General features: G+C 40.5%; 1 protein-coding gene across 1 annotated transcript in view; it reads right to left on the bottom strand.

Moving 5' to 3' along the window:
- The window catches only part of LOC139650538 (glutamate dehydrogenase, mitochondrial-like), a 32,940-nt gene that overhangs the window by 6,729 nt on the left and 2,992 nt on the right, over positions 1-23,219 (bottom strand). Inside the window, exons 2-6 of the mRNA XM_071527232.1 lie at positions 15,541-15,621; positions 15,343-15,398; positions 11,392-11,455; positions 10,113-10,207; positions 3,140-3,319 (exon numbers count right to left, since the gene is read on the bottom strand). Of these exons, the coding sequence (XP_071383333.1) occupies positions 3,140-3,319; positions 10,113-10,207; positions 11,392-11,455; positions 15,343-15,398; positions 15,541-15,621 (476 nt within the window). The remainder of the gene's footprint in view (positions 1-3,139; positions 3,320-10,112; positions 10,208-11,391; positions 11,456-15,342; positions 15,399-15,540; positions 15,622-23,219) is intronic.

Here is a 23,219-nt window from a genome sequence, read left to right on the forward strand (position 1 = left end):
ACATTTAAAATCAATATATACACAGGTCAGGGAAATTAAAACAGGTAAAACTGCTACAAAAATGTGCTACAAAAATGGTGCAGTGTCAAAAAAAGAAAAATGTCCCTAGAAGTGCCTAGAAGAAAAGTGCCTTGGACTTTTGTTTCATTCAGGTAAGACTGACCATTTAAAATGAGTCAATAAATAAGGAAGGTTTTTACTGCCTTGTAGTACACAATGACCATAATATAGTGAGCGACCGCATTTCAGCTAGGCAGGCGAAAAAGGCCTCATTCTAAAGCCAAAAAAGCAAATGAGAAAGCAGTTTTATTATTATTCCAGTATCCCATCAGTAGATTCAATATACAGCTGAGAGCAACACTTAAATAACTTGAAGACACAGAGCCAAAAGATGATGTAAAGTTTAAAATCCGTGCCACTGCGAAAACCTTGTATCTCCAAAAAGTCAATGTTTAAGAAAGGGAGAAAAAGTCATGCTCATACTCATGCATGTTGGAAGTTTATAATACAATTTTAGCAGTGTTGACTTGGACCTCAGGCCATGATAACAATAATAATAATAATATATATTGTTTGTATAGCACTTTTCAAGACACTCAAAGACACTTTACATGAAACAGTATGAGCATAAATAAAATAGTGCATAAATGCATAGCAAGTAAAAAAAGTTTAGTTAAAAAGAACTATGTAAAACGGTCAGTAAAGCGAGGCACAAGAGACAGAAGAGAGGAAGAGAGCCATGAAACTTTTTTGTTTTGCATGTTGTGGACGATGTCAGGCGATAAAACCCGGCCTGAACGCTCAACATTCCCTCCAACACAACTTTACTTTTTACATTTGTGTTTTGGGTGTTTATCTGTCGCTCTGATCCAGAGCCATTTAAATTGAGCAAGTAGGGAGGGATTCTTGCTTGTTCTTTGCCAGGACTTGTTGATGCGTCCTGACTGTCAGACAGTCTCTCTTATTAAAGCTCCACCTTTCTTTACAGCAGCTATTATACATCATCTAGTCTTTCAGTGCCAGCTGCTCTTATCTTAATTTATTTTACCTTGTTACTCTAATTTTAGTCTGTCTGTGGATCAATCCTTTGTCTAATTCTTGATACATTGTGCTTTTGTTGTGTTTTGTGTATTGATTGTCCCCGGGTTATTTTTTGTTAATACAGAACTTTTCCATTGTCTGCATTTGTTCTTTTGTTCTCTTATGCCATTGTTTATCGTTGTTAGAGTTGTCTTTGCCCATTCTGTGCTGTCAGTGTGTGTTTGTGTTCATGGAGTCCAGGAAGACTAGCAACCGCACGGGCAGAAGCTATTGAGGATCCAAATAAACGAAAAACAATAAACTGGGTACAGGGACAGAAAACTGCGATTAGGGATTGTTCATTGCAATGAGAAAGCTCCAAGGAAAATCTCAAATACAGTTTCATTGAGTGAAATAAATAAATAAAATATCTGGTATAATTAAAGCCTTGTGTTCTCTGTGCTCTCAGTGATGTCGCCTGTAATTTAACGGCTAAAACTGGTGAGGAGAGACTGTGGTTCCAGATGAGTCACAGTCTTCAGTGGTGACTCACTGCTGAAGATCTTGTGGTCAAAGGCCTTCTTAGGACAGAGGATGAAGGGAAATACGAGGAGGGAGGGAGGGAGGAGAGAGGAGTGGAGGGAAGAAAGAATGATGGAGGGGTAGAAGGATATTTTTTTCTGAATGTTCTATCTTTTAAGGACAATTCCAGCATGAGTTTAGTTTTTCACTCATTTTTTACGCTTCCTTCCTCACAAAACCTATTATTTTTTACGATTCTTATAAAGTTACTAATAGCACATTGAGGTGACACAGCTCTCCCATATAGTATATATATATATGTATATTTTGCAAAGTGGAGTGTATACTGTCCTTGTTTATTGACAGTGTCCTAATGGATGATTTGCTGAGTCACAACACTTACTAAAGTCATGCTGCCTCCTGCCTGTGAAACACAGAGTGTCCAATCTATCAATCTGATCAATACACAGTATACACCTAATCTCTGCTCCAGTTTCCTCTTAGCTGTGTATTTCTGCTCTCCCTGTATGTTGGATACTTTTATATTTTACAATGTGGAGAAATATGTGTAGTTTATATATCACAATTGATTCAAAAGCCACTAAGCAGAAATGGTCAGATGAAGAGTTTTCTTTCAAAATGTTATCAGGGTTCCTACACAATCCAAATGTCAATTTCAAAATTACATTATTTTTCCAGACCCCTTCAGAATTTCTTTATTTGAAGATTTTGATTGGTGTTTGGTATGACTTAATCAGATCAGTCATCTTGCCTAGACTAACTATGCCTAGTCACTCTATACAAGAATATTATTCTTAATGGTAACAAATGATCAGAATATGTGACATATATTGTATATTGGGATAGTAAAACTATATACAATATTTTTTTCCATACTTTTCCAAAGTTTTGTGCAATGTCCAAACTTTCCAAAACCTGAAAATTACCACATTATATTTCCATATTTCCACATTTCCAGACCTGTGCAGGAACCCTGTGTTATAGTCCATTTTGGAAAAAAATCATCATTCAATCTAAAATCTAGAGGGTCTGGTCTGTAAAACTGTCTAATTTTGTCAACCAAGGACTCAGGTTTGCTACAATCCTCCAAAAAATACTTTTAATTTTGTGGTACCCATCTGAATTAAGAGTAGGTGTCACTTTTTCAAATGGTGGAAATCTCATTATAGAACCAAACTCTTCATATGAACTTTAACGCCTAAAGAGAATAGAAACACAAAAATATAGCGGATCTGGTCCATTATTTTACTTAAGTTACCTCCTATTCTTTGAAAAGTACCCTCGTGTGTTTTAATTTTGTACTACCAATGATTTTGTACGTCAATTTTTCCAATCGAAATCTCATCTTGGAAGCAAAGTCAAAGCTCAGAATCTGTAAAAGCTCAGCGTTCTCAAATCATCAACCAAGAACTTAAGTTACCTTCTTTAAAAAGTCTGCGAACTTGTTTAAAGTATATGCTACCAATCATTTCACCACAGTTGGTTTCCCTTTGTTCAAACGTTGGATATCTCAACTTGGAAACCAATACTCTCCCTCTTCCGTCCTCTTCCAGGTGCTGAAGAGGACGGTGCGTACCTGGATGATGAAGGTCTTGTCCTGGAAGCCGGGACACATGCCCAGCTGGCTCATGTAGGCGGCTTCGTTGATGAAGTTCTCGATGCCGTGGAAAACTCCTCGACCGGTGGCGGAGATGCGACCGTGGATTCCCCCCTGGCTGATGGGCTTACCGGTGACGCAGGCGTGGGCGTTGATGTCCTGCAGACAGAGGAGAGAGACATGATTGGATGAAGAGACCGAAAGAGGAGGGTGGAGGATTAATTCTGGCCACCACGCAATTTTACTTTGACTGTTTTAATTTGACTGTTTTGTCAAATTTCATTGCGTGGAGGCCTATGGATTGTGTCGTTTCGTCCGTTAAACGTGAATCTCAGGTGAAAGACATCACTGGTCTGATTTAGATGAAACTTAGACAGATGATGCATCTTTCACAGTGTTCCAGTGAATAACTAGAAGGGCACTCGGAGAGCACAGACCTCCGCCAAGGTTCGTGTTATTATTGCTTGTTCATGAGTCGGATCCGGATCCGCTCCAAAATTTAATGGGTTCTTCCTTGGCGCATGCTACACCCTTCCGCTAAGTTTCATGAAAATCGGGCCAGTAGTTCTTCCGTAATCCTACTGACAAACAGACAAACAAACAAACGGCACCGAAAACATAACCTTCTTGACGGAAATATGACACTGATTGGCCTGATGGGGGCGCTGTGATTAAACTAAACCCCAAACCCAAATCTGTGTAAAGCCTAACATCTAAAAGGTAAAAAACATGCTACTGAAATTGCCATCTGCTATTGGCTGATCTTTGGTACCAAGTGATGTCACCACCTGTTGTACTCCAGAGAAGGTGACATCACCTGGCACCAAAGATCAGCCAATAGCAGATGGCAATTTCAGCAGCATACCTTTTACCGTTAGATGTCAGGCTTTACACAGATTTGGGTTTGGGGTTTAGTTCCTCTTTAATGGTCAACATTTTTAACTCAAACATTCTTTCAGACACCGCTGGTCCAAATTTGATGGTTTGATGGAACTTGGAGGGATGATGCATCTTGTTACTGATTACTCTGTTACTCTGCAGGTAACCAACCATCATTTGGAGTCCTATTATACTCTAAACATCTAGTTGGCTGCTAAAATAGTCAATGTATCTGTTATATTTTGGGATGTTCCAGCTACTGTGGCCTGCAAACAACACAGTTTTCCACCCTGAACTCAGAAACTGCATTCATTTGCAGACTAGAGTAATGAGGTACAATGAACAGAACAGAACATCTGAAGTTTGGAAATCAATAGCAAAACAAGTAGGGCCCTAAGGATGTATTGGATCTGATGAGGTCAAAAACATTCAGCTTTCCATGAAAAGGAGCAACTGATCTGCGGAAGATCTGATAATAATCTTCAGCAACCTTCAATGGAGGCAGTTTTTACTCTTAATCTGTCTGAAACTCAATGTGCTGCTGTTTTGGTCGGGTTTGCCTTGGGCTAACATGGCTAAATAAAGATCAAAATGAAATTAAAAAATACATTTAGAGGGCTATCAAACACTTATAAGCAAAAATCATTCCATACTTCACCTTCCAGCAAAATACATTTAATTATCCGTCTAAATAATGTATCATACATAACTTCATATTGGTAAACAATACAATTTCCCATTGAAACCAGCAGCCAGGAGAGAGGATGGTTAAAGAAAAGCAATGGTCAGGTATATGTTAGATTTACTTTCTAACATAAAGGCATTTAAGCATGTTAGAAATGTTGCAACCAGCCTGCATCTCCCTAAACACACACACACAAAGACAGAGAGCACCCTCCTTTAAGTCCCAGTTACCAGCAGAGACCAAGGCAAGCCTAACTAACAGGGTTTCCCATAGACAAACGCAGGGTTTGCCACAGAGGAACCCATCCAGTTTAGACCAGTGTTTCTCAACCAGTGGGTTGCAGCACAAAAGTGGCTCATTAGACTCTTCAGATTGGATCGTGAACATGTGCAAATCCAAAAAAATATTTGAAAAGAATTCCATCTGGCTCTGGTAGTAAAGTTCTGGCAATCGGTAAAAACATCTAATCCAAATTCTTCTGTGATTTCAGAGCGTCCGCTGACGGTTAATATGTATGTTTTTGGCATCATTGGAAAGAAAAACTTCTTGTCTTTTGTTTGAGCTATGAATCCAGTGTAAACCATTGGTGCCACCCATTGGTTTCTCAACCAATGGGTGGCAGGTCAAAAGTGACTCCTGGGACTGTTCAGATGGCAAACGCGCCAATCAATAAAATCCCACTTGACTTGTTGTAAGCCTCTGGTTAACAGGTGCCAATATCTAATTTCGGTAAGATTAATCCAATCTACAGCAGTCTTTCTCAAGAATTTGGTCTAAAAGTAGATCATGGGACCATGTTGAACGCACAGGTCTTCCTGGAGGTCACTATATCTCCGTTCCATCATCTGTTCAACGCCTCCTAAACCTAGAGTACATTCTTTCTGAATTTACTGACCTCTAGGAATGTGACAGACCAAAAACTGACAATGAGATACTTCCAGGCCCTTCAGGACCATCAGATACAGAAGGAACATGTAGTCTCATGTAAAGGAGGCGTCTCAGGGCCTTCGGGTCTTTAAATTTCAACGATTTTCACTCTAATAGTAGTAATAGTGGGTGGCATAGTGGCTTAGTGACCGTCCCGTTATCGAAAAGTTGAAGGTTCAACCCAGCAACAGCAAACGTGTCCATCATCAGCCGTCATCAAGCCCTATCTGCCCACTGACTGTGAGGCATTCTTGATACAAGCATCAGCTAAGTTTCATGAATCGAACGTAAATATAAAAGCCAGAAATCCTATCAAGAGCTTTAGAATGAGTTTGTGAAAGCCTAAATGTTCACTGAATTTCTTCTTAGTTGACTTTTCTCTGTTACAAACAACATGACTGGTTTTGTTTGCCATGAGTTCACAGGCAAAGTCAGATTTGGATCTTGATGGGAAACGAGTTGAGAACCACTGGGTATCGGAGTCGGACAATTCAGACTTTCCCCTCCCTGTAACTTTTTTCTCGGCCTCGCTCATCCGTCAATCAGCTGAATGCAACTCATCCTAAGTCGCTCTGGACTGAAAATGTAAATGTCTGTGAGCGAGGCCAAGGAAGAAGTCCGAACCTGCTGAGACCAGAGCGAGCTTTAAGCCAACCGCCAACTGGACCGACCGGCCCAGCCTCGGTGAACAGCAGTTCCCAGGAGACTTGGAGAAAAGGTGCTTTACCTTGGACACCGGTCCCTGACTTAAGAGCATGGAGGGGTCTCTCTGCCGACAATGAACAACAACAGCCATCATATCGCGTGTGTGTGGAATTAGTGTGGAATAATACAGCAACAGCAACAGCACCCAAGAGAACGTTCTTTGCTGTGATTATGAGCGCAGCGTTGATGCTACTCGGTACGAGGTTCAGCCAAACACCGTCAACATCACCACAGTCCCCAGAATCATCGTAACGAACGTCCTCGAGGGTATTATGGCTTTCAGCAGTTACTAATGTATGGTACATGCAAAACGTTTTCGACCAGGTAGAGAACATAGTGACAAAGTGACAAAACTTGCTCACTAGCCTCCAGGGCCCTCATTTATCAACATTGTGTAGAAAAGGTTCTAAATTCTCTCTTAGGAATAAAATTTAGAATGTGCGTAAGTACAAAAAAATCGGTATTTATCAAATGTGCGTACGCACACCTGTAAGTAACCTGCCTTGATAAATACCACACGTTCTAAACCACCATCATGCTCGTGCACAGCCGCTCATTAACATAAATGTACGCCCCCAATTGAGCATATATGGTGACAACCTTCCCTTTAAATGCAGCAGGAAATGTTATTGATATCTCTTCTGTGCTGTGCTAAAAATTGGTAACTGAGGTTGTGGCACCACAAAGTACTTTCTGGATGGTAGACTGATGGTAGATTATCCAATAAAACAAAATCTACTGAGTCGCCCCTCATCGCTTTCAGTTAAAAAGTTTGTGCGCTGTCTGAGAACGCTCCATGCGCATAATGCTCCAAATCCTTCATCAAAGCAAGATGAGCCATTTTACGCACACAACTATCAATGTCTTATTGTTGCCTTTTATGATTGTCTATACCCTGAATTTCATGACCCATACTAATAATTAAAATGATGATTAGTCAATTGAATTCAGCATGCTTAAATGGATTAGATAATATAGTTGAACAATATGCACTGTCGAAATTGTGTATGAATGGTATAACATGCACTTTTAGTCTCTACTACTACTACTGAAGCCTAAGGAATTTTATATTAATAATTATGAAAATGCCTATTCATTTGATTGTCTGTTCCTGTCGTTCTTGGTGGTCTTTCATTTTCAACCGCTTGGTGCTGTGCGTAAGCACGGTCAGAGCTGTGCTTAAATTTACGCTCGTTCTCAAGCATAAGTACAAATTGATAAATCCGACTCTTTGATGGTCGTATGCATGGTTTACACACATATTTGTAATTACGCACTCTTGATAAATGAGGGCCCTGGTTTCCATGGGAGTTAGCAGAGCAACCAGTTCAATCTGTCATAAAACCAGACTTTAAACCAGACTCTCAAGAAGTTAGTCATGGCCCAAAAGTAGATTGTGGGACCGTTCAGATCGGGTTACAGACATGTTCAATTCAAACAAATCCCACTAAGGTAATCCCAGTGAGGTTCTGGTAATTTGTGCCAAATTTTTCTGCAATTTCAGGACTACTACGAATATTTAATATGCATGTTTTTGGAAAGAAAAAATTTGCATCTTTCGTTTGGGCTGATTTTGATGAACCCACTTTCCCTCAACCTGCCTCATCTACTTCTACTGCAGTTAGTGTTTCCCACGTTTCCCAGAATGCCTTTCAGCAACCACCCACCAGAGAAGGGGCGTGAACTTCGTTGTTCTCAATCAAAGGTGGAGGCAAGGGCATAGAAATAGCTCGAGAGTGTGATGATTCAGAGATCATTCAGCAAACTGTTGGCTCTCAAGTTAATGTAAAATACTTCAAGTTTATTTGTGTAGCCCTGAATCACTGTTACAGCCTCAAAGGGCTTCACTACGCCCACAGAGCTTCTCACACACAATGCGTATACAAGCATTGCTGTTTCCCAGCACTGGCACTGCAGACGGGAAGTGGAGGGCAGGGGGAAAAAACAGCAACATGAACGCACTTCCTCTATTACCATGGCAATGAATCTCAACACAGTGTAAAGCCTGGAGGGGGAGACAACTTCTCACCAAGAAAATCAGATGGGAAACTAACAGTGTGGGTAGACATGTATTGCTGACTAACATGAGGTTCCTACACATTCTCCATTTTGAAGTTTCCCAAATATTGTAGCATTGTTTCTGTCTATTTTGTGTCATGAAATTTTGTTATATATCTTACTACTGTACAGTGCCTTCTGTTTTGAAGGGTGCTTTATGTATTTTTGTATTTATTTTTTTGTGTAAATTTAATTTAACTAGTGCCTTTTATTTTTAAGTTGTACTTGCACAAGTCTTTTGTAACATTATGCTGCTATTACTGCCAGGTGAAATTTCATTGTACCTGAGTATAATGACAATAAAGATCATTCTATTCTATTCTATTCTATTCTAAATAAAGGTAATATTACTTATTTTAATTTGTACACCAGATTTTAAGATTTTGTTTGGTGTTAATTTTGTTGTATGCTGATAGCGGCTGGACAATATAAAAAAGCTGAACATTATTCTACAATACAATATGTGAGTATGTGAAATGACAATGGCTCTACAAACTGGCTCGAAAATGCTTAATTATGTGTATTGGGACTGGATTTTTTTTTCTTTTTCAAAACTTTTCCCAGATTTTGTGTTTAATTCTGTAACTTTCAAGACCTGGAAATGATCAAATCTGTTTTTCATGCTTTTCCGGACCTGTGTATACCTGCCTCCAGATATGAGCAATCAGCCACAGAGTTCGCCTTGTAAATCCCTTCTATCAAAGCTACTGTACACAGATAAGAAGTGCTTTGCGGTTTGAGGTCTTGACACTTTGTTATCAGCTAGATAAGAAGGCAAGGTTTACCCAGAACGAAACCAATGCACTGGTCGGCCTGTCACATCAGACAGCTGGATTAGGCAGTTTAAGGATTAATTTAAGGGTTTCATTCCAAAAAATAATATGTCCAGTTTCAGGCAAAAAAAATGCTAAAATATATCTGTCTCTAATTCTAAAATCTATATGAATCCATCATTAAAAACATCAGGTGGAAGATTAAAAATTACTGATAATTTTAAAGTTTTTCCAAGAAATCAGTTTTGTTTTCACGTCACCAAACATTTGCAAGAGAATATTTTCAACTGCATCTATTTTTGGAATCAAACTCTTATTTTGTGTTTTGGTAATCAACAGATGACTGAATCTGCGTGGTTTTATTTGTGTTTTGTGATCATTCTGGTAATCATTATGAGTCACTGTGTGGTTTATGGTAACGGATATGGTAATCACCGGACTGATGCCAAGTCAAGCTGGTTAGTGAATCACTGCTGCTGCTGCCGCTGGTGTTTTCCCTCCTTCTCGCTTAAATTTAACGTTTCTATGTTTTATTCATGAGTTCAATGACCCTCAGGTCCTTGGAACTTGTTAAAACCCCACTGAATAATTTCAGAAATACATGGGTGGCAAATGATAAATCTTTTTATTTTCTTCCCGTTGTGTGGTTTCGGTGCGACAGCAGCTCTATACTGTAGCTTCCTGTTAGTTGGCACCAAGCTGTTCCTCCATATGAGACTACAGCACAGTCCAAATCAAATGCTTTCTTCATTTTTGAGCAGCTTTTTGCATATATGTGGTTGGTGCAACGTGTAGGGAAAAGGTTTTTATGTCTGTGTTTCTCTTAAAATGGGATAGTCACTCATTCATTTTAATCTCACCGGTACAATTTTTATATTTTTCTAATTTTTACAGATCCAGATAACTAATCTGGGCTGGAACTCACATGGTATCCCATGGTGGTGGCGTAGGTGTCGGCGATCCAGGACATCTCCCGCTCCCCGGTGCTCATGTCAGGAGCAGGAACATCGATACCAGGCCCTGGAAACCACAGAGGAGCTTAGAAAACCACCTGAACTGACCCTTTAAATACTACAAACCATACAGCAGAGTGACATTAATCCACACTGCTCATCTTCAGACTGATGTAACACATTATTTCATTAAGTGGCAACGATTATATTTGAGTGGGCGTCACATTTAGGCTTAATATTATCCGGCATTAACAGTTTTTATTCATATTTTTGACCCACTTCTAAGAACATTTTGGACATTTGTGATTGCTACAGCAGAATAAAAAGGAGCTAATATCAAGATAAATTCACATTTAGTCACATTTTTGTATTGCGATATATTGAATTTTGATATATATCATCTCATCCCTAATTTTGACCAATTACTACATTATGTTTTTTATTTTAATTTTAAAATGTAAATAAGAAACGAAACAAAAAAATCCAGGAAATAAGCAAAAAAAAGAAACGGCAACAAAAACATACGTTAATCTGGCTGTTATTACATTATCAGTTGTTTGTATGAATTCAACATGCCAGAGTCCAGTTCAGTGTGCGTGCATGTGCCTGTGCGTGCACATGCCTGTACGTGCACGTGCCTGTGCGTGCACGTGCCTGTGCGTGCACGTGCCTGTGCGTGCACATGTCAGTGTGTTACAGAGCATGTCAGAGTCCAGTGTTGCAACACTGCCCTGCATATTTACACTCACATGGAAACCCAACAGTATTTACATGAACATTATGTTCTGTATGTGCAAAGTACGCATATAGCAGCTTTACTAGCAGGAACACACGTGTTCTCCTGTTACTGTCTTCACATAACCAGACTCCACTGACTTCACAGCCCATTTAAAGCAATACTCCACTTAGTTTTAACATGGGGGTTATTTGTCACTTGACCACCATGAAAAAATGTAAAAATCTGAACGCTACAAACTCGTCCAGCTGCATCTGATCGTAACGAGTAGATTATATTCTGGTTTTCATAATAACCCCCATGTTAAAACTAAGTGGAGTATTGACTTAAACACCAAGTTAAGGATCAACATACAGTGGAAACCAAAAGTCTTTTAACACCTTGAGGCCTGAAATTAAACCCCATTAAATCAGACTTTAATCTTTCATTGATCTGGCTTGCAGGTGTGTGTGTGTGTGTGTGTGTGTGTGTGTGTGTGTGTGTGTGTGTGTGTGTTTCGGCGGTCATCAGCTCACCGATGAAGCCTTTCTTGGCGAGCTCGATGGTGAACCTCCTGGTGATTTTCTCCAACTCGTTGTCCTGGAAACACAAAAGAAAATGTATCAGTTTAGTCAACCTTTATTGATCCAGGGAAAGTTGACAGGAATCCAAACTGACGAACCCTGACGAATTTGGGTGCTACATTTTAAACGTTAAGGCTTAATTTTCTTTTTTTTTTTTAAGTTTATTGAATTGAATTTTCACAGTTTATTTCTCAGAGGTCAGCAGGCCTGTCTGTGTGTGTGTGTGTGTGTGTGTGTGTGTGTGTGTGTGTGTGTGTGTTGACTGAGCTGTTTTGCATCCGGCCCATCAGAGAAAATGGAAAGAGCAACGGTCAAGCAAACGTTGAGCTAGAGAGAGAGAGAGAGAGAGAGGGAAAGAGAGAGAGAGAGCGAGAGAGAGACAGAGAGAGGGAGAGAGAGAGAGAGAGAGAGAGGGAGAGAGAGAGAGCGAGAGAGAGAGAGGGAGAGAGAGCGAGAGAGACACAGAGAGAGGGAGAGAGAGAGAGACAGAGACAGACAGATCAAGGACAAGAAGAAGAAAGTTCAAACAGAGAAAAGAGAGAGAGACCGAAATTCAATGTTAAGAGAGAGAGAGACAGAGCCAAACACAGGAGAGAGTCATCAGGCTAGAGAGAGAGAGAGAGAGACGAAAAATCAATTTTAAAGGAGAGATAGAGCCAAAAATGACAGGAAAGTTATTGAGTCATCAGGTTAGAGAGAGAGAGAGAGAGAGAGAGAGAGAGAGAGAGAGAGAGAGAGAGAGGGAGAGGGAGAGAGAGAGAGAGCATCCCACAATCTCTCTGCCAGCTGATGGCTCAGCATTTCCTCCCTGGCAAGCCTGAATCACTAAATAGCATTGTGTATGTGTGTGTGTGTGTGTGTGTGTGTGTGTGTGTGTGTGTGTGTATGTGGTATGTGTGTATGTGTATGTGTGTGTGTGTGTGTGTGTGGTGGGGGGGGGGATCTAGGTCGAGGCGAGCTGTTATTTTTCATCCTGAAACTGAAGCAGTTACATCCGCTTTCTGTTTGGAGACAAAAGCTAAAGCTAAAGTTTCCGGGTGGTTTTTCCTCGGACACACACCGTCTGCATCCTGACACCTGGCTCAGGTGGATGAAGTGAGAAAAACGTTCACAAGTTGCGACTCCGTGCAGCTTTCTGCTCTCAACACCGATTAGAAAACAGAATCGGACGCGAACGTAAGAAATTTCATGCAACAAATCTGAAAATGAACCACAAGTACAAATTTAAAAGACTTGGATATTCCTTGATAACTAAAGTGCTGCCGTATTCAGTCCTGTGGTGTTTACATTCAGAATCCACTGAAATAGCAGAAGATTGGTCGCTAACCAGGCTATCGCTAGCTTGATCGGGATCGTATCTATGTTCCCAGGGTCCTAGGTTCCCAGGGTCCTATGTTCCCAGGGTCCTAGGTTCCCAAGGTCCTAAGTTCCCAGGGTCCTATGTTCCCAGGGTCCTAGGTTCCCAAGGTCCTAAGTTCCCAAGGTCCTAAGTTCCCAGGGTCCTATGTTCCCAAGGTCCTATGTTCCCAGGGTCCTATGTTCCCAGGGTCCTAGGTTCCCAAGGTCCTATGTTCCCAAGGTCCTATGTTCCCAAGGTCCTATGTTCCCAGGGTCCTAAATTCCCAGGGTCTTATGTTCCCCAATTCAATATTCTGTTAACACACATTAACCCTCCTATTGTGTTCCGGTCAAATTTGACCCGTTTCAAGTTAAAATATTTCATAAATATTATCCAGTTTTTTTTATTGGTACAAGGCTTCAAAACAGCTATATAAACACAACAAAACTAATGGTTATCATTTTATTTGATTTTGAAGGTCTCTAAAAAAATTATTACATCTGTGGTGTTCTGGGTCAAATCTGACCCGGCAGAGAATATTAAAGAGTCTATACTGGGTGGTTCTGTGGATACAATTTTACTCAAACTTGACTCTTGTTTGAGTTGGGTTTGATCCACAAAACTACCCAGCATGTTTTATTGCTGCATGCCATACTATTAAAAACCAATGTTCTCTGTGGGTCAGATTTTACCCTATTTTTGATGATTTGATGATTTGGTTTGATGAGATTTTCAACAGCAAGGTACATGTGGCCTTTGGACCACAGAATAAAAAAAGTAAATGTAGATTTTGTGGGATTTATTTCATGTTCCCATTATGTGCTATATAGAGCTGGGGAACACAGGACCCTGGGAACATAGGAATGACTCCACTTGATGGCAAACATTAGCCTAGAAGTGTTAGGGTTAATGTGTTAGGGTTAATGTGTTAGGGTTAATGAACAGACAGACACACACAGCAGACACGCGCCTCCATCTTGTCTTGAATGCAAACTACTCAGATGGCCGAGTGACTATTCCAGACTGAGAAAAGTGCGACCTGACTTCACCTGAAGGCAGGTGAGTCACATGGTGTCAGAGCGGGGAGAGTCTGAGCTGCAGAGTGAACGCAGCTTTGATCCATGCTGGCTGTGAGCCAGGCAGCGGAGGATAATCCAGAGGAACGAGGCTCTGATGGGTTTAGATAACAGGTTTAGGTGACACTGTAACATGAGACTGTAAGCCAACCAGGAAACAGACAGATGAATAATAAGAGGCTTGAAGCCAGGTGAGGCGTCCTGCTGCCAGCTGACAGAACCAAACACACCTCCGACTTCACATCTGTCTTCTGCCAAACTACACTTTCTCTTTTTGTGTTCCTCTGTTCCTTTTTATTAAAGCGGGCCTGTGGTTCTAGGATCTACAGAGACTTTGTAATTTTCTCTCCAACCTGCTGCAGCAGCAGGTTGTTCCTCCATGATGGAGGAACACTGTAGAACTGTGTGTTAGTTAAGTAAGAGATAATGCCCGACAAGGTGTCCATTATCAGGAATTAATGGCCTCCACGGAGTCCATGGACACCTGGAAGGGCATTATCCTGCTTATACCATGGTCACTTGCCAAAGAAAAAAAAAATAAGACCATTAATTTATATTTTCATGCGTTTTGTAATCAAAATCTAAAGTTTTTCACAAGCCATAACTCAGTTTCCCTGGTAACACCTGAGGGTTTGACTAATACCTGGAACAATAATTACCGTCCCATAAGGTTCTTATGCAACAGAAACGTTGTTCACTGCTCCAGTAAATAGGACGAACCTTAGATAGGACTTGGCAGCAGGAGATATTTCTAGTCCGCTCAGCTCATAGAACCCTTTGGCTCAGCTAGGAGCCAGAAAGCTAACGTTATGCTGCAACATTCAGAGTCAATAACAAACAGTAAATATAATTTGACAGTATGTTTACCAACAAGACTAGCTAGCTATCAGCCATGTCATTGTCCCCAAATCAATATCAAGATTTTTACGAACATACAAATTGTAAACGGAGGATTTGACTGCGTCCCTGTTGCTATGGTTACTCATTTTAGATACAGGCTGATGCTACGTAGCCAGCGCATTAATTTAGAACGGTGAACAGACAGTTTCACTGGAACCACTTAGTAGGTGTCCATTATCAGGAATTAATGGACACCCTACAGCCAATCAGAATCGAGTATTCACCCAGACCATGGTATAATAAAGTGTAAATGTGTCTGAAGCAGCTGTCAGCAGAGAGCAGCTGAGTCAGCTTGTTGTGGTGTGGCTGTAGATCCATTCAGTAACGTTCTCAGTAAAAGTGAATAGTGTGATAAGGTGGATTTGTTTCCAAATGTAGGTTACTGTGACACAGTAAACTGTCTTGTCTTTAGCCCTAGTCTCTACTCCAAAACATGAAGAGTTGGAGCTTGAACCCAAACCTGGAGACAGGTCTGAAATCTACATTTTAACTCACAAAGTACTTGATGTGTCTTATTTTGTTCCAGTTTTTGTTTCTTTTGTTTCTTCACTGCAGACTGAACTGAGCGGTCGAGTCTCTCTGACTTACTGAGTATTTCTTTGGGTTGATCTTCACTCCGGCTTTGGCTCCACCGAACGGCACATCTGAAACACATTCACATTATTTTAATACCAGTAGGAACACAATGGAGATGGACGTGTGTGTGTGTGTGTGTGTGTGTGTGTGTGTGTGTGTGTGTGTGTGTGTGTGTGTGTGTGTGCGTGTGTGTGTGTGTAGACTACTCACCAACAACGGCACATTTGTAGGTCATCAGCGAGGCCAGAGCTTTCACCTCGTCCACAGAGACTTCTGTACTGTAACGGATACCTGGAACACACACGCACACACACACACACACACACACACACACACACACACACACACACACACACACACACACACACACACACACACACACAGAGAAGAGAACAAGTCTTAACTCATTCGATTTGGTGGGAACTTTTATCTAAAGCACCTTTTGTTCAACATCAGAACATTAGAACGGACGAGATGTGAGATCCAGGAGACTCTGAGCGCCTGACTGTCTCTTCAGCATCAGAAACATTTTCACACTACAGTCTGCAGAGTTCACAGAGAAAACAGCTTGTTAGTGAGAGAGGTCAGAGGTCAGAGGTCAGTCCGGTTCAAGCTAACAGACAGAACAGTCAGTACAGCAGTGGAGTGCAGAAGGGCAAGAGAGGCGTACCTAATAAAATGGCCAATGAGTGAAATGAAATGAATGAAAGTGCCTGGTACGTTTTAGGATTTAGCAGCTGCTGTGGCCAGCCTCTACTAACCAGTATAATCCCTTAAAATAATCTCACATTTACATTAATTCACCCCTTAATTCATGCAAAATCCCCTTAAAATGAATGAAGGGAGGAGATCACATCCAATCCTCCTTAAACACCCCGTAATGTTTGACTCCTTACTTTCTAATCTAATGTAAAATTCAGGGAGACAGGAACTTTCCATTGATAACTCATTAATAACCTGTAAACCTGCACAAAAGACATGAAAAATCCCTTAATTTCTAGAGTCTCTGTGAATCGACCCGTGAATGAATCCCTTATAAACCCATGACACTAACCTCACTTTATTACAGCTGTTATTTTTAACGTATAATTAATATTTATGTAATGAGAAATCAAGGACATTTCAGAGATAAAATTAAGGGGTTTGGTTTCATAGTGTATAGGTGTACCTAATAAAGTGGCCGGTGAGTGTAGTTGGCTGCTAAAAAAATGGAAGCGGCCGGCCAGCGGACATGAAAATTATTTCCCCGTCCCGCTCAAATACGCACGAAAACAAAGAATAATCTAGTTTGTTATTCTGATTCCTGTTTTATTAAGTAGAGCTGTGAAAATGGAGAGAAAGTGGAAAGTTTTCGGTCTAATTTGTCTGGTTGAGGCTCAGAGCCAAAACACATCCAGCCTGGCAGACCAGATCACTTTAAATCCACTTTAACGAACACTGCACAAAATGGTTGCAGCTGGCCGAGAGAAAGAAATGGAAAGAGAGAGATGAAGAAAGAAAAGAGAGAGAGAGAGAGAGAGAGAGGGAGAGGGAGGGGGGGAGAGAGAGAGGGAGAGGGAGAGAGAGGGAGGGCCAAAGATGAAAGAGCACAAGAGGAAAGATATTAATTTGTCATCAGTTTTTATTGTTTTGTTCTGCAGCACTTGGAGATTTGTTTATAATGAACAACGGGTTAAAAATAAAATAATTGTTATTATATGGTTATGAGTCAGAGGAGAAGAACGAGAGAAGAAGAGAAAGAGTGCAGGGGGAGAAAAGAGGAGAGAAAACAGAGGCGATCAAAGAGGGGAACAGAAAGGAAAAGAAAAGAGAGAGAGTGAGGAAAAAGAGGAAGCAAAGAGAAAAGCAAAGAAGAGATGATGACAGAAGAAAAGAGAAAACTAGAGAAGAAAGAAGGGATTGAAGACAATGGAGGAGAGAAGAACAGAAGAGAAAGAGAAGTGAAGACAAGTAGAAGAGGAGAACAAAGAGAATCCAAAACAAAACAAAAGAAGTGGAGAAGAAGAAGGAGAGGAAAGAGGAAAGAGGAAGATGGATGTTGGCGTGAGAGTGAAGCCACAGTGAGTCAGGCTGGGTGTGGTCCGCTCACTGCTGCTGGGATTAAAGGCACAGTGCAACACTCTCTCATTCAAAGTCATGTTAGCTTGCTAGCCTAGAATACCCCAAGATTACACCTTCCATACATATGATTATGGATTAGATTTGGGCAAAATGGAATTAAGAAAATGTAAACAATATCAGTAAAACAAACCTACAGCAGCTCACTGGAGCCAGAAGCATGTGCTCAGTTTGAATGTGTTTGAATTACAAAACAGAGGCACATCTGTCCGCTCAGGTGAACAAAACAAACACACCCAGTTTCAAACATTCTCTAATGTTTTATATCCTGTTGGAAAGAAGCAGGAGGCCTTCAGGCTAAATGCTGCTGGAGGCTGAAAACAGGCTGAAAACAGGCTGAAGACAGGCTGAAGACAGGCTGAAGACAGGCTGAAAACAGGCTGAAAACAGGCTGAAGACAGGCTGAAGACAGGCTGAAAACAGGATGAAGACAGGCTGAAGACAGGCTGAAGACAGGCTGAAGACAGGCTGAAGACAGGCTGAAAACAGGCTGAAAACAGGCTGAAGACAGGCTGAAGACAGGCTGAAAACAGGCTGAAGACAGGCTGAAGACAGGCTGAAGACAGGCTGAAGACAGGCTGAAGACAGGCTGAAAACAGGCTGAAAACAGGCTGAAGACAGGCTGAAGACAGGCTGAAGACAGGCTGAAGACAGGCTGAAGACAGGCTGAAGACAGGCTGAAAACAGGCTGAAAACAGGCTGAAGACAGGCTGAAGACAGGCTGAAGACAGGCTGCTCCACCTGTCTGCCTGGTCTGATGATGACGATTATCTGTCCTGTCCTGTACTTTACTTTACTGTACTATCCTGTCCTGTCCTGTCCTGTCCTGTGCTTTACTGTACTGTCCCGTACTGTCCTGTACTGTACTGTACTGTACTGTACTGTACTGTACTGTAGCTGCTACTACGAATACTACTACTACTACTACTGCTGCTATTACTACTACTGCTACTACTACTACTATCACTATCCCTATCAACAGTACTATTATTGCTACTACTATACCAATAAATAAGCAATAACTTCGCCCCAGTTTATACCATAGCCTTTATTAAAACATAAAAATAAAATATCAGCAGTGTACTACTACCACCACCACTTCTACTGTTAATACTGCATAAAGAGGATGACATACTGCAAAGCTATTCCAAACAGTGCAGATTACCACTGAGCCACAGTACGGGTCGGCCTTCAGTCAGATGTGTGTGAGCAGGGAGAGAGAGGAGATTTTTTTTCCCCAGACAGAGCGTCGGTCTGCTGGGATTAACTCTCCTCCAATTTCTGCTGACAAATTGTGTCTAATCCTGCAGGCTGGAGGCTTCCTGGAAACACCCCGCTGCTGTCGAGGAAAAATAAAAACCAGTCCTGACCTTTGCTTAGTGCTTTTCTAAACGCATTCAAAAAAACAAAAGAATTTTTTTTAAAAAGTGTGTAAAAATGGAAAACCTTACATAAAAGCAAATCTATAAAAGTGTGTTATAAGAAGCTGATGATGCTGAATTAGCAGGGTGTTGCTCAGCCTAGGGGCCTGATTGGTGAATAAAACCAATTTCAATGATTTTTTTTATGTTTTTCCTTAAAAGGTTTCCATGGTCCTTTGTTAGGTAGACTGACTTTCTTCACCCTTCGGCCCATGAAACCCATTTTAAACCCAGGATCATGGTTCTGAAATGCCTGAGGCTGCGTTCCTCCATTTTTTTTTTTTTTGGTTGTACTCGTTTATCTCTTGTATTACATTTTATTCCTATTTTTTATAAAAACAAATTTCGGCACACACTTTTATGTAAAGTGTGTGTTTTTAGTTGCACCTGTTTACCTCATATATTACCTTTTATTTTCTATTATATATATATATATTTTTTTTTTATTCTATCATTCATTGTGGTAGTTTCACATCACTTTTGGGTTTTATTGTATGTAAAGCACTTTGTAAACATTGTTTTTAGAAAAGTGCTATACAAATAAAGTTATTATTATTATTATTATTATCATCATGTTCTGATTGGTTTGTCCAGGTAAGAACAATGACCTTTGAACTCTGGTGGCACCAAATAACGGCACAGAGAGTTTCAATGAATGAATGAATGAATGAATGAATGAATGAATGAATGAATGAATGCGGTGAATGCGCAGCAGGGCGGGGCTGAAGCAGCTGCTCTGTCAACCTTCCCTGGACAAATAAAGGTTCAAATAAAAGCCGAGCCTCATTCTGGCGTCATGGAAAGACGTTCAGTTCAGTCTCTTCTTAAACATCTCCACATCCTGGAAGAAACAGTCGCTCAACAGGAAAAAGATGGAGTCCATTATCTGAAGGCTGCAGATGTCAAAAACAAATTGTCTAAGTTACAAGAATAATTTATAATGCCACAGTTTGTTTTTTGTGTCTGGTTGTTTTGTATTTTTTGTCTTTATGGTACATTGTTGTATAACTCGTTGTCTTAATTAATAAAATAAAAAGTGTTTAGTCTGCATTTGCTGCATAAATAAAAAAGAAAGACAAAAGGAGAGTTTAGAAGGATAAATTTAAATGATTTTCATGTTTTTCCCTGAACTGCAGGTTTCCCTTTACCTTGCGAGGCAGCTGGATTCTCGAGATCACGATCACACGAGAATCCATCCTGCCAGGCTTCAAGTTCTGCGTTTGTGTCCGAACCACAGCGGTGCGGACCAATCAGCGTCCTGTGAGGTCAGCTGGGGGCGGGGCTTAGGTGTGAGGGCAGCTGGGGGCGGGGCTTAGGTGTGACAACGGCGGCTCCTAAAGAGGCTAGCTTACATGCTGCTGTGACATCAGTTATTTCTGACCTGCAGAGTATTTCTTCACTGAAAGAAGAGCAAAGAACGGCACTGAAGGCTTTTCTGGATGGAAAAGATGTTTTTCACTCTTCTCCCGACCGGCAAGAATCATCTACCGACATGCTTGTTGTTGTCTTTCCTCTTCGCCGCTGTCCTACTAGGTCATATGGTCTGTTGATCTGATTGGTTGAAGTCAGCCTGTGATAGACGGTGATAGACAGATGGTTCATCCAATCACCTGCCAAGTATTTTTTGAAAGTGCCTGCCCTTTTCCAAACAGTTTCCAAAGGACGACTTCCCAGATGGTTCTGTGTAACAAACCGTCTGGCTCGTCAGGTTAGGTTTCCCTGCTCCTCCTCTACAGGAACAACAGGTACCAGGTCAGACCCATGACACCCGTTCTAAACCAGGATAACATTTCTAAAATCTCCGGTCATCTGAAAACAACGCTCTGTTCAGCTCATATCGGATTCACCAAAAATACGAGCTGCCAACTGAGATAAAAAAAAAAAATCCCCACTGCTTCCTTGTGGTAAGCGGGACATTTGAGAATTTTTTGTCGCTCTGATTTCTCCGACTTCACGAATTGCGGAAGTGAGTCTGCAGGCTGCGAACGTGGCAGAGAAGCCGCCGTGTCAGCAAAAAAAAAATCATATTCTCACAATAACACAGCAAGTCATATCTGCTGCAGGTCATTTAAGGTTGATTTTAAAGAAACTCGACAACAGCTGCGTTTCAGCGGGAGAAACACATGAACACTTCCAAGTTAAAAAAAAAAGAAAAAAAAAGAAACATTGCTGTCTGATCTGCAGATTCACTGAAACAGCAAATCTTCATCATACAGCAGCTTCCAAAGTTGTTTTCATTATCAATTAAATCTATCAATTATTTTTTGGATTAATCGATCAGCCATTTAATCTATAAATGTAAAAAATAATGACAAATGCTGCTACAACTGCTACTGCTTCTACTACTAATACTAGTACTACTATTACTACTACAGCTACTACTACTACTACTACTACTACTACTACTACTACTACTACTACTACACATACTACAACCATTACTACACATGTGCTGCTGCTATTATCACTTCTACTACTGCTTTGGCTACTACTACACATATTACTACTGTTTCTACTACTACTACTACATCTACTCCTACTGTAGCTGCTAGTACTACTACTACACATACCACTACTACATGTACTACTACTGCTGCTGCTACTACTATGCATATTACTACTACATTCCCTCCTCCCTCCCTGTAGCTGCTGCAGCCAGCGTGTGTGTGTGTGTGTGTGTGTGTGTGTGTGTGTGTGTGTGAGAGTGTGTGTGTGTGCGGTCTTTGTACTGTAAGTCTCTCTGGTTAAAGCCACAGAACACGTGCTGCTTGGAAAAATTTTGCTGTACAGCCCAGAATATTACGTTTCCATGACAACAAAACAGAGACGACAAGAACGAGCACGACGAGGAATCCTCCATGTTGAAATAAAGTGAAAAACAGTTTTGAAAAGTTTAAACGAAGCCGAGCCGACCGGACCGGACCGGCAGCATTCCTGACCGGGGAGGAAACCCTGAGTAACACTTTCTATCTACACCCATGTCTATAATGCATTAGAAACATACTTATAATGCCTTATAATCTGCTTATAGCACTGTGTAATTATAGTTATAAGCACTCATAAATATTCATAATGCTTTATAACAATAATCATAACTTGCTTCGCACTTATGCACTGCTGCACTTCTTTTAAAATGTTGTATTTTACTTGCATTCTTTGTACTCTATTTCTTAACTTTATTTTTATTGTTATTCAGTGGGTTTTATTTTCCATCTTATGTTATGCTCATTCTATGTCTATTTTCATGCATGTAATTTCTTTGTTGTAAAGCACTTTGAGCTGCATTTATTGTATGAAAGGTGCTATACAAATAAAGTTTATTATTATTATTATTATTATAAAGCATTTTATAATGACTTATAAGGTCAAGTATCATAATACTCATAATTGAAGACATTAAAGACAATAAGCTCATATGTATTGTATTGTATTACTGTATTACAACTATGAGAATTATAATACACTATGATCCTTGCAAAAAAAATGTCAGTGAGTGACCAGCAATTAAGAAATATTATGATACCTGACCTTATAAAATGCTTTATAATGTTATGATTATTGTTAGAAAACATTATGAATATTTATGAGTGCTTATAACTATAATTATAGTGCTATAAGAAGATTATAACGCATTATAAGTATGTTTATAACGCATTATAGACATGGGCGTCATAGAAAGTGTTACCACCCTCGCTGAGATCTGGATTACAATTTACAATTACAGTTTCCCATTTGACGCTTTTATCCAAAGCGACGTACACATGAGATTTTAATAAAACACAAGCAAGGATCCAGTCAGGAGAGAAGAACGAGAGTAAGAGACATGAAGCTAAGATCTGGTCCAACAGGACAGAGGAGCCACGAGGCAGAGCCTAGAGGCAGTTTAATATTTTTTGTTTTTTTTGGTGACACAGTCCATCAGTTGAGAAGGTGTTCACTAAAGAGCTGGGTCTTTAGCCTTTTCTTAAAGGAATAGTTCACCCAAAAATGAAAACTCTGTCATCATCTCCTCTCCTTCATGCCAAATGAAACTCAGGTGAAATGTGTTAGTCCATATAACACACAGGGAGGCTGCAGCACAACTTGGTAGCAGCCTTCTCCAAAACAACTGAAGTCAATGGGGACCTGTTCTTTAGAGCTCCAAAACAAAAACAGACAAACAATCACACTGTGAATAGAAAGACCTATACACCATTATTTGTCGCAAATCAATCAGCTGTAGTTCAGATTTGCACTAAATGATGGTGTAAATATACTGTAGGTCTTTGTGGAACTCTGAAGAACTGGTCCCCACTGACTTCAGTTGTTTTGGAGAAGGCTGCTATGGAGTTGTGCTGCAGCCTCCCTGTG

The sequence above is a fragment of the Centroberyx affinis genome, unplaced genomic scaffold, assembly GCF_046629955.1.
Source record: "Centroberyx affinis isolate AG114_WGS23_722 - 3 ecotype Tasmania unplaced genomic scaffold, CSIRO-AGI_Caff_v1 ptg001507l_1, whole genome shotgun sequence".
Taxonomy (NCBI): Eukaryota; Metazoa; Chordata; class Actinopteri; order Beryciformes; family Berycidae; genus Centroberyx; species Centroberyx affinis.